The following is a 12,548-nucleotide window of genomic DNA, read 5'->3' on the forward strand; positions in this document are numbered from 1 at the left end:
CCAGTTTGTCACAGCTCCATTCCAAAAGCATAGTACACGTTTGACCGGCTGCATCAGCAGCCTGATATGCCACACCCACTCACCCACTCTGCTTGTGGGGTTCGAAGGTCGCAAGATATCTGCTCGACTGCCGCAGCAGCAGTAAAGTCACTGCCACACAGGGGCGACATTTAAGATATGCTCTGTGTTCCCAAACTATGATGATCATGAGTACCCAATGCTGGTGACAGGTAATCTCTAAGAATATGCTGTGCTTGAGTTTAGGCATAGTGCATGCCAATACTTATGGTCAGGCTGGCACATCCCAATTGATAATGCACATGTGTCAGCTCCCGTGTGAGTCAGTTCTGCATGGCAGGACAGAAAGCCAGAGAACCCAGCCTCTCTTTGATTCTCTTTGGGGGGGGGGCTGTAAGCCCTACCTCAGAGACAGCTGCACAGCAGGCAGCTATCCTGGGCCTAGGTATCAAAGTAGCACACCCATTCAGGAGGGTTAGCCTCACGCTCGGGTGCTGCATATCCAAAGGTCTTTTTTGTCAGTAGGAGGGAAGATTGCAGGAGTAGGATAGTCAGGAGTGCTCTGGACACTGGAAGAAGCCTTCCACCATCTTGTTTCTCACTGTCTCTTTTTTCCTTTCCTGTCTCCTCCACTCCTATAGAGTAAAGCACTTTGGGTTCAAGATCAACAGGGTAAAGTCCACTTCAGTCAGGAGCAGGGAATGGTCGCGTAATGCAGGCTAGCTGTAGACTAATTACCTGAGGACTTGTGCCCTTAAAAGGAGTATTGCACCCCTTCAGCAGAATTCCCTCAGTTCCTCAAGGATCCTTTAAGGCTGAAGAAACGTTCTGAAAATTCTCAGTTAGACTTCGTTTGGGACAGTTGCACTGTCCAACACCCTCAAAAGGAGGTAAAAAAGTAGATGTCCCGGACATAAGAAAGTTCTGTGCCCTAACAACCCCCAAAGAACATTGGGAGTGTTGCTGTGGACCCGTACCAAACAGTCTGCGAAATATCTTCTGGGCCAGAAAAACAGACCCTGAACTGGAGTATCTTGTCCTTGAGTGCTTTGCAATGGTTTCACCATAGCTGAAGGGCCAGACCAGTTGACTATCCCTGTTCTACAGCACCAAACCGGTCGTTACATGTTCCCCACATCCTGAACAATATGTAAGGCACTGGTGCTGCTGTCTGCTCCCTCCAATCAGCTGATCTATTGCATTTCATCTAAAGCAGCTGAACAATGTATCGTGTGGTAGCAAAGCACATCGCCTGAGTGGCCCGAAGCCTCTGCTCCATGTTACCACAAAAGGCAAAGGAGGTATATCTCTTCATTGTCTCTGTTTTATCTTTATGATTGAGTTGTGTTTTGATTTGTAGAGTGTGAGGGCTGAGTCGGCCATTTTACCCCTACTCATCATTGTACTCCTGTGAGGCAGAATCCAACTTGTCACACTACCAGATAAAAAGTATCCCAGTGAAGTAATGTCCCTTATAAAACATGCTACCAGAAGAAGCATCAATGTTGAATTATTTGCCAATGTATATATTAGCCAACTTTCTTTCTGGGCCAGTGATTAACCTTGCAAACATTCTGTTAGTAGAAAGTAAGATACCATTTGAATTGCTGCCATGTTGTATCAGGGGCCCGGATGCATATCTCTTGGTTTCTGCTAATGTATCACTGGATACTCTCAATAACCAGAAGCAGATCTATATGCCACGGTGCTGCTGGTTGCATCACACAGGAGAGCTTCTCGATTGTCCCATGGATTTGTCAATACAACCACAGTGAATCTCAGTATTCCAGAATTATGCGAAAAATATGAGGAGTACTCAAAATGCCAAGGTTCTGCCAATATATTCAGGGTGCATAGTGGTCACCGTTATGTGCCCTGGTGACCGCCAAATAAGCTTTGGCTATTCCACAATATGTCAACTGATTAGCTATTTGCTGGCTGCTAGAGGCGGATGCAGCATTCTTCCAAATGTTGTGGAGTGAATAGTCTCTGATCTTAAAGCGGAGATTCTAAGGTGGTGGCACAGGTAGAGATAATAGTGCGTAGGTGGAATGTATATATCACACTTCCCAACCACAGGTGAAACATGAATGCCGCTCATTGGAGTAATCAGTATACTTGCTTTATGCTCAGCCAAGCTTCTGAATGTGCTCTTATTAACTCAGGTGTGCCTTGTAAAAGCTTGAAGACTTATATAATAGACCACTTCACTCAGGAAATCACATGAGTGATTGAAATCAGATTTGAGTACGACCTGCACTAGGAAGCTGTTGGCATTGCAATTAAGTTCACAGGCTGACATTCACAGCACCTCAATATACAAATCCAAAAGGGCCAGTGGTCGAAGTGGGCAGGGGTGGACTGGCCTATAGGGTACACTGGAGATTTCCCAGTAGGCCTCTGCACCTGGGCCTCTCTTGTGTGGTAACCTATTTCATTTCCAAATGTTCTCATATGAAAATTGCTGAGAATGTGTAATATGGGGTCACTTTGATTTGCAGGGCCTCTTTTGGTTCCGAGTCCAAGCCTGGAACCTGGAAGTGGGCGGGAGCGATTGGGAGCGGTGCTCTTCTACTTTTTCAAATTAAGTTTTACTGTTGCCATACTTTTATTTTCAAAAGAAACCGTTCCAGAATGCTTTTGTTTTAAAATAAATGCGTGGGAAGAAGTTGAAACTTGTACTTTAGTGCAGTGCCCTGAACAGTCCCTGAGCAGGTGCGTTTGGTTTGGGGTTTGGATTGTGCGTGTGAACAGGTGTGGGAACTGGATTTGTGGTGAGCAGGTGCAGGCCAGCAGGCAACACACTCCACTACTTCTTTTCCTACAATTCGACCACTGAAAATGACTGACATTACAGAGCCATGGGAAACCCAAAAAAGAAGTCCCAGAGTTACCAATCTGATTCTGTGCTCAGATATCGAGTACTTCCTTTCGGCAGAAAAAGAGACACTGTGCTGTTGCTCTTGTACTTCCAGTAATGCCTCTCTTTCCTCAGAATAATACTCCAAGGTGTGAGCATTGTTCAAGACGCCTTCAGGATCGACGTGGTAAGAGCCACTAACAGCCTTGCCCAATCCATGTAATGTGAGCACATAGTAAGGCTGCTCATGTGGGGCTCAGCCATCTTCCTTTCCTGTCTTGGGAGACGCCAAGTCACACTTCAAAGCCAAAGAGCATAATGGAAAATAAATTGAGGATTTCACTCAGCTACTAGTAGCAGTTTTTCCTCATCCCTGAGATTGGATAAAAAATTAAAAAAAACACTGTTATTATTCGAAGCCGGTGTTAACTTGTTATTTATACATCACAACGGCATCCATTTTGTTTACATTATTTTGCATGTTATTAATACGTTCCATAATATCGTGTGTTTTTCTGCCAGTTCTGTTAGTGGTAACTTTCCTTTCTTTGCAACTGAGCTTCAATGCACTCTTGGGATCCGTTCTCAATTTTCACTTTAAACTTTAGTCCAGAGGTTTGCAAACTTTGGCTCTTCAGATTTCTGAACTACAATACCCATCATCGCTGGCCAGCATACTCAAAGGTGAGGGAACATGGGAGTCGTGGCCATGCCTTTGGAGTGGCATAGGGGGCCGATCCCTGCTTCATTCCACATAAATCAGATCTCCAGGTCAGATTTGCACTAACCCAGGTGTAGCAAAGAATAACATTTAATTGTATCAAAGCAATAAAGTCTTTTGTAGGCTAAGGTGACTGGGACACAAAAGTGGCCCAGGAAATGTTTTTCATATTGGCCCCGTGTTACACGTGCACACGGATATAGCGAGCAATCAATCATGGGGGTTCTCCGCTCATGAAAATGTGGAAAAATGGGTTCAAATATTGATTTTTAAAGCACATTTGTCCCTATATAAGGATAAGAAAATAGTTAAGCATAACAACAAACTGATATGAATTATTTACTTAAAGTGAGGAATAACATACTTGAAGCTTTATAATATATTATTTGCTATAAAAATGATTTTGGGGATGAGGTGGGATGGAAGTTTGGGGGTGTGGTGAATGGGACAGAGGCTTAGGGTACACTTAAAAAATAGGGTACACACACTAAAGGGGCTCATGGCATAGCTCGCTTAGGCCAATCCATCACTGTTTGTAGGTAGAGGATAGAACTACCCAGAAAATATAGCATCAAAGTAAATCCCTTCTCAACCAAATGCTATTTTGCAGCCAAGCCAATCTTATCGAGCAAAACATATATACAATACAAAAGGGACTGGCAAAGCCAACAGTTTTGTCTTTTGTGTAGGCACGGTATAGTCTTTTTCAGACACTGCCAGAATGGCATTACCTAGCAACAGGATGGCAACACCTAGCAAATTGTGTTGGACTTGTAATAGTAGCGCCTGGAAACTTGCCTATCTAAAGCGAATAAAGGAGACACAACTCTTAGCTTTGCCAATGCTTGTTTCTTACACACATGCATTGCAAGGAGCAGATACACGGATTAAAAAAGATAGAAGTGGCTGAAGACACACTTGGTTAAAACATTCATTTTCGTCAGGGGCTGGTTTGCAGCTGCAATTAAGCCATTACCAGTCTCATTAGAAATGACGTTGGCACCCATGTTAAGGCACAGAGCTAGCTCACAGCGATCCCCGTGGGTTATGGTTTTCAGTGGGGAGGGATGGGTAGTCAATGGCGATGGCCATAGGGAAATGTATGTGAATGGTGAAAACCCCAAATACCACCAACAATCTGTATGCACCTTGGCATTCCACACTCCCCTATCTTCGCTTTCCCATCCCAATAGTTTCAGCTTATAGGCAGCGCTTACAGCGCCACCAAATGCCCAAAACTAAAACGTATGCAGGCAGAATGTTAAGCAGCGGTCCCTTTTTAATGAAACAATCTCGACTACTCATATAGATGTCCAGGGAACCACCCACAGTAAAATAATAACAGAATAAACTTTCTGCTTAAATAGTCATTGTGTTGCTAACACAACTACCAGTGCACTGGGGGAATCCCCCAACATGAAACTTGACCCAATCACCTTTAATACAACCCCTCTTCATTCTAAGCATCGTCCTCCACTGCCTATATCATATGACCTTTATCAAAAAAGAGTGCGTTGGACCGTCCATAAGGCCAACGCTACGCATCCTCACGCTTACGTCGGTTCTGATCCAAAATGGATGGAGCGCACTGAAGCAACCACCTGGAGCCATGCCAGCACTTTATAAAGCCTGTTGAATAAATATCTAGAAATGCACGCACAACATGCACGTGTTCAAAAGCCCATTGTTAATCCTGATTGGCCAAGCATGAGTCCTAGCTGGTCTGGCATTTGCATACGTATAATGGCGTAAAGCCCAGGCCAGGGCCCGACTTGACTGCAAGGTCGCAATGCTATTATAACTGAATAACAGACAATCCGGCCGCGGTTGCTTTTATCAGAAAAGAAACATTTCCCTTTTCATTGCGGGGAATAAGCGCCCTGTCATGTTGCAAATGCGCGGCTGAGGTATTTCTGAAATCAATCTGACAGTATTTAAAATGTTTCGTGCCACTCTGTTTCGCGGCGCCCATCACGATAATCGCGACAGATGAGCCCGTTTCTGAAGTGGAGGGAAGGCAGATTCCGACACCCAGGGACAGACCGGCGAGAGGATCCCCGAGTTAATCTGTCACTGGGAATTACACTCATTTCCCCCTTATTCGCCAGGGTCAGTAAACAATGGAGCGTCAGCTAATACAGTTTTTGTTGCATTCAAATTGAATGTGAAATATGAGGTGACATTAGCAATGAATATCTTGGTCGGCTGCCCTGGAATCCAGAAATCCTTCGGGTCCCAGTGATTAAATAGTCTGCAGACGTCATGCATTTCTGACTCGGAATCATTAAATGCATGGCTCCTCCGCTGAACTAATAGCTGTCGCGTTGTTTATTGTCACAGAGGAGACATATATTGGCTCTGCCCACACCGAGGTAGATGCGGAAGCGAAATAATTTGGTTATTTGCCCGGCTGAAGGTAGGGACCTAACTCACTTGCTATGATGATGTGAAAGTGTGTTCACGCACTTGGCCCACATTCTGCCTGCCCTGGGATTGGGATAGGCTCAGGGGTGGACTGGCCTATAGGGAACTCTGGAGATTTCCCCAGTAGGCCTCTGCACCCTGTGCCTCTTTTGTGTGGTATTTGCGTATTTTCCAATATGAAAAGGGCTGGTATTGCTGAAAATGTGCAATATGGGGCCGCTTTGACAATTATTTCCAGGGCCTCTTTTGGTTCCCAGGCCACCCCTGGATAGGCCAGGTGTGCTAAGGAGTTTAATAGCATTCCATTTAGCGGGACTCCATGGAAAACGAGATAACTTGCGATGTGCCATTTCGTAAAGAAAGACTTGCACACGTGCTGTATACTATACTGCTAGTATAGACTGTGGTGATACTAAGGATGTGCACCACCACGTGCAGTCTAGTTTCACAAATGATCACTATCCTCTTCTTCCCACGTGCACCCTGGCCCTCTCTGAGGAAAAGGCGCATTGTGCTCACGTGTGCACATGCAGGATTCAGTAGGCTGGCGGTGTGCTCTGTTGTCGTATTGGAATTTCTACAGAGCACCACTCATTTTTGCATTGTCTTCAGGTGCTCTGGCGGATTTGGAAGAGAGTGGGCGTAAAGTTGGAGGGGACACAGGGGAAAGGCAAGATTGCAGTGCTTTGCGTTGAGATTGCAGATCTGAGGCGCCCTCAGCTATGCATGCTTGTAAGCTTTCTAAGTGTGAAGTGTAGGAGGCATCAAAGGTGTTGCGTCCAGAGGGGCGGCCTTGTGCTAATAGCATGGACATGAGTTGGCCAGGGGCAGAGTATGTTGGTTATAGTTTGAGGTGTACGTTTGGGATGTTCAAAGTTTGGGGAGAGGGTTTTTAAAATGTTTGTAAGCCTCGTGAGAGTGGCTGGTTTGTGTTTGTGCGTGGTGAGTAAGGTGGAGAAAAAGGGAGGGTTAGTCGATAGGTAGGGAGTGTTCTTGGGGTGTTCCATGGTGCTTACGAATGATTGGTTATGCTGCTGGTTGCATTGTGGTGGGAGGTGTTAGTCTTTGGCGGTTGATGCGTGAAGATGTCCTGTGTTGGGTGTTACTCTGAGAGACAGGGAAGCGATTTCGTGTGGTTTTGGCACTGCCTTCATAGATTGTCATGTATTTGTTATAGGCTCCAGAGGGTCGTGCATTGTGTTGCAGGCAGACGGCTGGGAGCTGGTATGGCGCTGCCTTCGGTTGTGTATGGACTTTCAAGTCGATTTATTGAAGTGTGTCATGGGTGTAGGTTAACCTTTCCGTCTGTTAAGCATTGAATAGCCAGGCCCATCCAAATGCTCTGGTGCATGAGCTGGTAAATGCATAGGTTTGGATGCAAATGATACGCGTGCCAATAAAATTTCACTTAAGTGCACAACAGCATGTATATATGTGTTTGTTAGTAAACACCTTGATGTACTCTGCACATCTGCAAGCTGGAAGGTGGTTAGCTGTCGTGTACATCTTTTCCTATCAGCATGTGTTCTGCAGCAAGCTCAGTGGGGGCATATGCACACTTTCACATTAGGGGTGCCCATCAGCTGGCACTTGCCCCTTCAGTATTATTGGGGAAGGGAACCAATGCAGATGTAATTATCTGGAATGCGCATGATATTTGCATGTGCTGAAAAGGCCGGACAGTACATTACATCCACTCAAGGCACATCCCCACTCCTGTTTCTAAAATGTGCATCACTCTTGTGTGACCATGGATTTTCTTTTGTACCACCCCTGCTATGCCTTTTAAGTGTAGGACTGGGACCACTGCAATCATAATGCTAGCACTGCCGCTCTGACTCAAATAAGGCGCTCGCGCCGTTTAGTAATTCAGAAGCATCGCTTACCCTTACCTTGCTGCACAAACGATCCGTACACAAACCACATGGAGTTGTACAAGGTGGTGGACGTCATTGATCCCATTGGCAGGCGCGGAGGATTGAGCCAGTTCAAGAGGTAGACTAGCAGTCCCACTAGGAGCACTGTCCCAGCTATGCAGGCCCACAGGGAAAGGTCAAAGGGCGCCAAGCAAGCAAACATGTCCACCGTCTTCTCAGCCCTTTTGAGAAGGACTCCCACTGAATAGTCCATGTAACGGGTGGTGAAGTCGACCACGTTCTCTCGGTCCGGGGTAATAGTTAACGCAGAAATCCCAATGTCGGCTCTCTGAGAATTGAACAGAGAAGAAAAAAAGAGGCTGTTAGCAGGCTCAGCCTGAAATATCACAGCACCAAAATGATTTATAGTACCTCAGCTTATCAAAGAGAAACAGATTGCATTAGCAGTAGTGTTCAAGGCCTAGGCTACAGGAGCTGCAGGTGGACAGAACAACGACCAAAGGAGTTTAATAGGTGGGAAGACAGCAGGGATTATTAAAGCGAAGATGAAAGCTTCAGGAATGTTCACCTTTTCTGGCCCAGTTTGTCAAAGACTTCATTATACCAGAATTCAGAAAAAATGCTACAGTAAGAAAACTGATACATGCGAGCGCGTGCAGTTTGTCTTACTCATAATGACGCCCTAGAAACTTTCAGAAAATCACTCATCCTTTGGAAGACATGTTTCCAATGTGTAAAATGTTTGTACAAATCTACACAAAGGTACCTGATCATGACTTTGGCGGTAACCTTAAATCCGGCGGTAGCGCTATTACTGACGGATTTAAGGGTCTGCCAAATAAGGACTTTGGCGGATTTCGCCCCAGCTCTGAGTTGGGGGGAAATCCGCCGGCGGTAAGAGCGCAAATTTTCCCCATTGAGCCCAATGGGGAATGGGGCATTCCCGAATGGGCTCAATGGGGAATGGGGAATTACATTACCGCCGAACTCGTGATCCGGCGCTATTAGCGCCGGGGAGTTCGGCAGTAGGGCTAATACCGCCGGCAGTAATACCGCCGGCGTTACCGCCAAACTTGTGATCAGGCCCTTAGACTATGAAAGCAGGCAGGGGTCAAGTTCCAAAAAGCAAAAAGTGGGAGGACTCATTAACATACCCATTGAATGTGGTGTCACCAGAAATTAGCATATCAAATTGACCTATGAAAAAAGTGGGGGACTTCTGAAGTAAGCGGGGGGACTCCGTCCAGCCGCCTGTACCCTCGACTTGAGCCCTGAAAGCAGGTGCAGATTGAACCTTGAAGGCTGCCAGGCTTCCGAGACATTCCAATGAGTGAGACCCTTCTGGTGTCACCTACTCTGGGACTGACCTATGGGAAAGAGGCAGATCATGCAGAGAGGTGTGGCTATGCATAGTTCCAAGAAGGGCGAAGCGGTGAGATAACGGTGAGTGAGGAACTGAATGTAGATCTGCTCGTGGTTCAGGCATTTCGCCTTCATTATGCGCCTCCTTACGAGGTGAGCGATGCATTTGAAAAGGTTCTGAGTAATAATAGGAGTCTTGACAATAATAACCACACATATGAAGTACATATGAAAACATCTCGGTAGAAAATACATTTTGCATCAAAAAACTGTAAAATGAAAAACATGAAAATATTGTAAATTAAGAAAGCAATGATAATAACTACATGTATTACGTTAAAATGTTACCTAAAGGTTTCAGCATTAAAAACCGTCCACACATATGTGTTTTTGAAATGTGTTATAAGAGGTTTAATTTGCATAGTGTTGGGTAAATCCTCCCTCCTTGCGCCATCAGTGCCCCACTATGCAAACCACCTACATATCCAATGGAGAATGTACAGTTAGAAATATATAACTGAAAAATCCTCCAGGAATTCATATTGCTATGGAAATGGATAAAGTTCTTCAGATCGGTGCGACCACCAATTCCTCATAGTTTTCTTGGTATGATGTTGTCACATCGCCAGGCTTTTTTATCTGGAGTTTACTCTGCTGTAAAGACTGGTCGAAAAATATGGCTGGGTGGTGGGCCTGTGCAAGGGGATATAAGCTGTAGATGGTGTGGTGGATATGAACCAGATAATAGGAAGAGTGGGTTTGGGGGAACCCCCCAATACAAATATTCAGAAAAAAACTCAGCAAAACAAAACCTGTCCATCTAAGAGCATAGAACCAGTTTCCTTAACTAAGCCTTATCGACCAAGGGAGGTGTCATTATCACAGGTTAGTGACCTGCCCCAAGTTATTGCTTGATGAGAAACCGAGGGCTATAATTTGTGGAATGGTCAATATCTCAAGTAATAATGACCCTTTCCAGAGGTCTGTAAAGCTTTAGGAAAATGGAGTTGTGCAACTAAAAAGTAAAGTGTGTTTTTTGTGGTGAAACAGATGAGCACACACGTAACTTTTTAATGTAATGAACACGGTACAAGTAACAGTACATTTTGCACATTTTGTGTTTCATTGCTACTTGTTAGTTGGGGAATTGAACTGCACATGCACCTCTCTACCTTTACCTGTGCTGCTTGTCATTCTGCTGCACAAGTCAGAATGCTGGGGGGGTGGTGTATATCAGAGATCGAAGACTGCATTCTGAGCATTCTGATTCACCGAGGCAAGTTCTATAATGGGATCCGGGAGCTAATAAACTATATCGCAATCTTTGCAGGTGTCAATTTCTCTGGGCCAGTGATTATGATCAATAATTGCTCCAAACACCCTAATGGCTCACCTGAGCTGTGCGCCGGCCTGAAGCACAGTATGAAGTAAGCTGATTAATCTCATTCTGGCACCAATTTATTAAGTCCACCTAAAGCCACCACGATGATGCTACATGATCTAAGTCTCATCATTTTATAAAAATGCTGCCTATTGAATGGCAGGAATCCATGTGAGTTATTAAAAGACACGTGTGTACAGTTCTGCCACGGCCTTGCTTAAGACTAGTGGCCCATTATGCTAGGAGTGCTGATGTGTTGCAATTGCATGCACTGTTTGAAAAAAAGGGTGAAGAGGCGCCTATGGTCATCACATTGGCTTGCATTTCCCAGAAAAGAAATAGCTAGCACATGGCTCCTAATGCAGTTCTGCTATACATGATCGAACACATGCGCGGCATCCACGGCAGCTGTCTACTGTCGTTAGGCTTACGGATGTACGCGGTCACTGTAGACCTAGAGTAGCTTTGCGCCAACTTGTTTTCCAGGAATCCTCAGTGCGGCGAGGTTGAGATGATTCATCAGTATGTCTGAGTCTCCTTAGGGCTCTCTCTTTCCGTCCCTTAATGCTCAGTTCACGGAAGATAGACTCTGAGATTAAACACTCTTAACCCTGCATGCCACTTTTTCTGTTAACTATGCAATATGTCATTAGTGGGCCATGCCCTAATGTGTGGGTAGTTAACCAAATGCCCGCCCAAATGTGAGTGTGCACACACACAGGTACTCAACAGTAACAATGCTAGATATCACAGATACTATAGTTTTGGTCACACTTCAGAGACATTCTATTATCTTTGAAGTACTCTGGAGTCTCCACAAAGCTACCTGAAGGTTAGGATTTCTTTCATGCTAGTTATACCAGAGCACCCTCTGATCTCCACCGATACTAAAGTGTGGGGGGATCCTCCATTGGGCCCATGCCTTTTTCATATGAAAGGACATATGCTGTTGTGAGTTCCTGTTGGGCAAAGAAAAGATTTCCAAACATTTTTCCTAGTTTATATGGCAAAAAACTCTTGCACGGGTTCCATTTGCAGAATAGTTTAGTCTTCCAGTGATTCCTGTCTATAAAACTCTCTGCGTTCAGGTTTGGTTAAAAGTGCCTATCGGAATTCTAAGAACAAGGGGTGTGCTCACATAAATTACAGCCAGGTATCCTGGGGCTCCAGTAAAGAGGGGCATACAAAAGGAGTGTTCCTTTTAAGACCAGGCATGTCAAATATAAACTTGATTTATTGCAATAATTTTAAAATCATACTTCATTAGCGAGACAACCAAGATTACAACACACATGAATTAAACAGTATTTAAAACAAAGTTTCTATTTCGAGAGATTGCAAATACATCCGTAAACAATTTTCATTTGAAAGGTGTGTACATTATCAGACACAAAACATACAATAATAAAAACACATCAATTGTGTCACAATAAAATGCAAAAACATCCCTGAAATGTTCACACCTAAAGTGCTAGTGCAAAATCACATAAAATGACAAGATTTAATCTGAACCAAAAGTCTATTCATACAATATAAAGTGTCATGAATCGCAGGGTACGCCCCTTTTGGGCCTCATGGTCCCTGTCACAACGGGTTTATACACATTATTACCTCCAATATGGCCATCCAACGCATTCCCTTCTCATTCCATGCGTTGGATGTAACCTTTCTCTATTTCTAGACCACGCCTTCCGCGGCTCTGCACGTCTCAATGCTATTGCGAAGTAGCGACCAGACGTGTGCTCCGTAGCTCGTGGTTCTTCTCCTTTCCACTCCGCCTTCTCTTCCTTGAACCCCCATTTCTTCTTCCTCCTGGATTCAAGTTCTAGCGAACTTACCTTGCCTCCTGGATTCCTGGATTTGGCCTCCTGGAAAACTGAACGCATTCTGGATTCGGCAGAGACA

The 12,548-nt window shown here is 44.8% G+C and overlaps 1 protein-coding gene across 2 annotated transcripts in view; it reads right to left on the minus strand.

The window, feature by feature from the left end:
* The window catches only part of GRID2 (glutamate ionotropic receptor delta type subunit 2), a 2,892,146-nt gene that overhangs the window by 539,357 nt on the left and 2,340,241 nt on the right, over positions 1–12,548 (minus strand). Inside the window, exon 11 of one of the 2 annotated variants that reach the window (XM_069630564.1) lies at positions 7,910–8,228. In XM_069630564.1, the coding sequence (XP_069486665.1) occupies positions 7,910–8,228 (319 nt within the window). The remainder of the gene's footprint in view (positions 1–7,909; positions 8,229–12,548) is intronic. The other variant, XM_069630565.1, reaches the window with a different exon arrangement.

This window comes from Ambystoma mexicanum, chromosome 6q, assembly GCF_040938575.1.
Source record: "Ambystoma mexicanum isolate Mex_15411 chromosome 6q, UKY_AmexF1_1, whole genome shotgun sequence".
Lineage (NCBI taxonomy): Eukaryota > Metazoa > Chordata > Amphibia > Caudata > Ambystomatidae > Ambystoma > Ambystoma mexicanum.